At 32.6% G+C, this 6000-nt stretch overlaps 1 protein-coding gene across 7 annotated transcripts in view; it reads right to left on the bottom strand.

Moving 5' to 3' along the window:
* Nucleotides 1-440: 440 nt before the first annotated feature.
* The window catches only part of VCAN (versican), a 104937-nt gene continuing 99377 nt past the window's right edge, over nt 441-6000 (bottom strand). For all 7 annotated transcript variants that reach the window (XM_039352617.1, XM_039352616.1, XM_039352618.1 and 4 more), the window contains 3 exons: nt 3452-3596; nt 1967-2149; nt 441-1598 (listed from right to left, as the gene is read on the bottom strand). In XM_039352617.1, coding sequence (XP_039208551.1) covers nt 1468-1598; nt 1967-2149; nt 3452-3596 — 459 coding nt within the window. In that variant the 3' untranslated portion in view covers nt 441-1467. The remainder of the gene's footprint in view (nt 1599-1966; nt 2150-3451; nt 3597-6000) is intronic.

Raw genomic sequence — 6000 nt, 5'->3', positions numbered from 1 at the left:
TGAGAAGGCCCAAGAAATCTACTCATAACCTTTTGGAAGATGTAAAAGCAAGCTATATGAATGAATGTGGGGTCTTATACTGGATAGATTTAACAATAAATATCATCACAGACTTTAAGATTATCCTCTTCTATAGCTAATTGTTCTAGTAGATTGTGTGAGGTTGAGTATTGAAGAAAAGGTAATTTCTGTTTTCCACATTTGAATGTACTATGAAAAAGAAGCATACAATATATTTATGGGCTCATATTTTTCAGAGGCAAAGATTGTGATTGTCACAAAACTATCATTCATATTACCATAAATAAATGATCTGATTTATTAGATTTTATTTTCCCTTCAAGCAGAAAAACATTTGAAACCAACTCTTGCTCTTCCCAATGCATCAGTTGGGTTTGACAGCTGTCAGGATAGAAAGAACATCCAATAAATTATAACTGTATGGCTTACTTCATTTATTTATGTACGCTTCACAGCTGCAGCATTCATACACAAACATTCCTTACTTTATAAAAAGATTAAAAATGGTTATATATATTTTATATACAAAATTATTTACTTTTTTAAATTTTATTTTACAAAAAAGTAGGTCTATATATCTCCATCTTAAAATGCAGAGAGCTGTAAAATAGACCCATGATTAGTGTTGGAAAAGTTTATTTTTTAAAAAAAAATGGCCCTGGTTGAAAATTAAAGTATTAGCCTTTATTACTATTATTATTATTATTATTAATCCTACAGGCCCTCCTTGTCGACTTTTTTAAGAGTCCTCAAGTCCTTTGTGATCAGTGCCAAGGCTGGAAAGGCAAAAGTTAAGTTCCATATTGGAGTCACTTTTTCTAAGTTGCTCTTATTTTCATGTTCCTTGTGAAAGCTTTTCCATAAATTCTACAGCTCTTCATTAGAAAATAGCTGTTTCTTGACCGAGATACTACTTTCACAGTTCATCTTCAGCTTGTAATAGCTGCTTGTCTCCTATGTTTACAAAATGATTGCTGATAACAGTTTAAAATTATTTCCAGCCTAATAAAGTACCTCCTAGACAAGCAACATAAATGATTAAAGATCTCTGAAGCCAAATGGTCATAAATAAGCCTGAACTTAATTTGACATCTTATTGTATATACAGGTTTTTTTTAAAAAATACAACACACTTAAACACTATTAAATCATCTTATTTACATTATCATTGGTGCTAAAATGGAAGAGTTTAATTACTACAGGTACTGGGGTAAAGAATCAAATAATCCCTCACCAATGACATACAGAAATTAACATACTAGATAGGCTGGAAATTATTCCCTTTTCAATATTTTTCAATATTTTCATTTGTAGCCATCATTGATATGTGTTGCAAATACTCAGGTCCATTTGTATTCCAAAATGCTGGTAATCCTTTACTTTGATAAGGCACCATATGTTAGGGCATTCTGGTATGGCAAATGTCCCACTTTTACCAGAGTGGGTTCAGCGCCTTGAATCCTGCCATGTCCTGATCCAACGATGAAAATGTTTTGATGAATTAAATGAGTTTACCTTTCCTGGTGAATAATTTTTATAATAATATTTTTTAGAATAAGTCCTTTGGAATGAAGATGCTGGAAAGAAAAAAAAAGAAAAAGAAAGCTTTACAAATGTGCTAACAGAAGGAATGCAATGTGTAACATATATAGTCAGAGTCAGACATTGGCTAGTGTACTATAGTCTCTTCCATAGTAAACTTTTTTCCCATTCTCCTGGTAAGCATCAAATCATTCAGTTGCCCAATTCTCTCAATTATTTCAACTCATAGAACAAAGATATTGAATAAAGTAAATTCAGTGGTCAGATCGCTATGTAGAATAATGATTGAAGAAACTTTATGGGAAAGAAAAGTTGTTTTTCCTTTATCCTGTAGAAGTTTTCACCAGGATAGCAAATGATTTAAGCACAAGCAATCATATTTTCCTCCACATAATCTACTCACGATTCATGCAGCTAATTTTAGGTAAATCCCATCGTCCATTTCCTTGGCATCTGATTATTGGAACATGTCGCTGGATAAAGCCATCTTTACAATGGTATCTGATCAATGAGTTAATTTCATAACGGGGCTTCATTTTTCCAAAGGTCTTCGCATTTTCTACCACTGGTGGCTGGCCACAAGCAACTGAAAATACAAATTACAATTTTTATAAACTGTAAGTTTGTTTGTATCAGTCAATCTCGACCTTTACTTCAACAAGGCCATCTATTCATCCGTCGATGGGTCTTCAGATCATATATTCTAACCACAAAAAACAACAACTATAAAACTTAAACCAATCATAAAAATAGAAAATATGGGAAAATATGTTATCATGTTTAAGTGCATTCTTTTGTACACTTCCTGTATAAATTATTTGAAAATGTTTTTGTCCATTATTCTACTAGAAGACTAAAAAGCTGCATTGTGTATATTATATTGCATGTTACATACTTGGATATAACACTTCCTTGTGCTATAAAAATTGTTGTTTATGCAAATGACTAATCATTCATACAAGTCTATATTCCACTATGACATGAAGGTTCCACTAGTAGCCCAATGTTACAATTAATTCATGAATAAAACACTTTACTTATTGGTGGTAACAAAGCTCATAAGTGGCCAGAATATATCAATATTGTAATGATTCCAAGTTTTGTTTGAGAACCTAGAATTATTTGCTCAATGTGTATCGCATATCCTTGTATCAAACTTCACGTCATTTCAATGCACATTCTTTCATGTTATAAAAATAATGTTAGAGTTCTTTGATATTTATGTTGTAAGCACACTAAATAATTTGGTGTTATCAGCAAACCAGCTATCAGTTTGTCAGCTTTAAATGATTTATGAAGACATAGCGTTCATTGACCAGACTTATTCCTCTTATATATCTCAGTTGAAAACATGGACCACTCCCTCTTTATTTCCTGTTCTCTAAGCAACAAAAGAGTCATAAGATATTCGATAATTACAATGCTAGCACAGATTGTTTAAAATCTTTATTTAAAATCTTCTGAAATTTCAATGCTCACAAAAACTTAACATGTTCACATGCTTACTCAACTCTAAGAATTTGAAAAGTCTTAGTTTTATAGTACCCAGGTTGTTCTTTATATCTTTTTTATTTTTAATAATGCTTTTCACTAATTTAATTAGAATGGAAATTTAACTAGTTATTAGTTTCTTTGTTTCTTCTTAACTACATTCTAATCTTCTGATACAGTTATATTCCTTTCTTTAAGATAAACAAGTAATTTTATATTTATATTATTTAAGAGTTCCTGGATATATAATTTCCTATATCCATTTTTTTCACTGCCATAGCTCAACTTATAATGAGTTGCTCACTTTTCAAGCATCAAAATCTTGCACATACAAGTTTATTGAAGTTTTAAAAGCAACAATACATTTATTGCATAGGTCTAAATTGGACTTATTTACCTGTTCCTTTCTTGCATGTGTAAGTAAGATGATAATTGCATGGTACATCATTCCACTGACCATTTTCATGCCAAATTATAACAACACAATCTTCTCCAGAAGAAAAGAAACTATCTGGCTGTTTTGGTCTCCAGTTTTCATATTGCTACAGAAGACAAAACACAAATAATCAGAATGTGAACCCCGGCAAAGTTGTATTTGAATAAAATAAACTGAGCACCAAAGGACAAACTGCAAATGTTGTCATCAGAAAAAAAAAAAGTCAGAATAGAATATTTTGGTGCACTACAGATATAAAATTTACCATTTAAAAATGCACCTAATAGGAGAGGCTGAAAATCACTTTTACCACAGCACAAGAATGCAAAACTTTCTATTCCTGTGAAATCAAAATTGTGGCAGCAGCATCCAGCCAAATACTGCTGATATTGAAAAGTAAAAAAAAAAAAAGCTTTCAAATCAGTAATTTTTAGATTTGATTTATTAGATTTTTAATTTTTGAGTTTCTTGTCTTCACCTTTTCTGTAAAATGATACTACAGTTACTGTGAAATAAATTTAGATGCTTTGGGTTCTTCTCAAGGCAAATCTGCCATGGATGTCTACCACATTATCTTCTTTATAAAGTTAAAATACTAAATCTAATCCTACTTATACTCTGTCCACAAAAAAGAGTTTGCCTTTCAAAAGTAATCCCTTTGTAATTCTGGTTGGGTGTGTATTTCTTGAAAATGTTCTTGACTTACTCTAAAGATTATCAAAAGTCTTTCTTAATGGCAGAGTCAGAACAGCACTACAGGCAGTCCTCGACTTACAAATACGACTGAGCCCAAAATTTCTGTTGCTAAGCAAGACATTTTTAAGGTGAATTTTGTACCATTTTATGACTTTCCTTGCCACATCTGTTAAGTAAATACTTCAGTTGTTAAGTTAATAACATGGTTGTTAAGCGAATCTGGCTTCCCCCCTGACTTTGTTTGTCAAAAGATAACCAAAGGTAAATCACATGACCCCAGGACATTGCAACCATCATAAATATGAGTCAGTGGCCAAGTGTCTGAATTTTGATCACATGATCCATTGGGATGCTGCAACGGTCAGAAGTGTGAAAAATGGTCATAAGTCACTTTTTTCAGTCCTATCGTAACTTTGAACTAAACAAACTGTGGTAAGTCGAGAACTACTGTACATTATTTTTGCCTTGGTTCTTCTTTTAAGAAAAATGATCAGGAAAGGGAATAAATAAAAGGAATGCTTGAAGACATCCACCTCACTATTCTTTAGGATGTTATTTTTTTCTCTTTACTACTAGAAATTAATGGAGATAAAAAAATAAATTTCAAGGAAAGCAAGCATGTCTATAAATGCTAGGCACTTATCAACCAATCCACCCATAAATGGGTAAAAGACAGGAATTTCAAGTGCTTTTTTTCTTTTTCATTTCAGCACTTGGAGTTGTTCCATATACACACTTGTAAAAGGTTCAAATTGTTTTGTTTTAATCTTTATAAAGTAATCCAAACACAGTATTTTAAGTACATTTTTAATAAAGTTAATGAACTAAATGTGCTGTTTAGTTACTGGAACCATCAAATATCTTTATACATGTATAGTACATATGCTTTTTTACCTGTTTTCTAACACTAAATTTGCTCATCAAATGCAATGTTTTAATTATCTAAGTAAGTTAATTGCAACTTTCTAATTTGTGATGCGTTAAGCCTATTGCCAGTGCCAGGTAATAAAACATGTTTTTATTGTAAAGAGATGAAGCCGTTTTCTCCAAGACTTGATCAAACCACAGCATGCCTGGGCTTTGAAGTTGCAGCTGTCAATTGATTTGGAAAGGCTGCTTTACAGCTGTTTCCCCACATATGTGGTTCTTGGAGTACATAGCATTTAATGACACATTATTTCATATTGCCAATTGTTCAAGATTTAGTTCTAGTTCAGGGGTGTCAAACTGCCGGCCAGCGGGCCGGTTTCATCATATCATAGCTGCGCCCATCCCATTGCCAGCAATGCAAAGAGTCACGTACATTGCGACACATCACATGATGTGGCGAGTTTGACACCCATGTTCTAGTTGTTCCTTTAATCTGAAATAATCATTTCAGAGTCATTGTTTGACTTGCGTTCTCTATATTTTAGAACCTCAGCCAGTTTTGGCTCAAGAGAGCTAAATTATTGCCTCTCTCAGATTATTTAAAATAACAGAATTGGAAAGGAGCTTGGAGGTCTTTCGGTCAAACCCCTACTCAAGCAGGAGACCCTGGCTGAGGAATTCTGGGAGTTAAAGTCCACAAGTCATAAAAGGGCCAGGTTTGAAGACCCTACCCTATACTATAATTTTCTCCAGCACCACTATTCACAGGTATCAATTTTCCAATGGTCCATATTTTCCAGTGATGTATTACATCTATAAAGATCATCATGCACCTTTGTATCAGTATGTCTGCATTTCAAAATTTTCTCTGAATCTGTTATAGTTTTGCTCCTAAGTACCACTATCTTTATTTCTTTCTTTTGGAATTTTTGAACCTAGAAATA

Source organism: Crotalus tigris, unplaced genomic scaffold, assembly GCF_016545835.1.
Source record: "Crotalus tigris isolate CLP2741 ecotype Arizona unplaced genomic scaffold, ASM1654583v1 scf7180000018455.1436977, whole genome shotgun sequence".
Taxonomy (NCBI): domain Eukaryota; kingdom Metazoa; phylum Chordata; class Lepidosauria; order Squamata; family Viperidae; genus Crotalus; species Crotalus tigris.
This window is presented reverse-complemented; position numbering and strand designations above follow the sequence as displayed.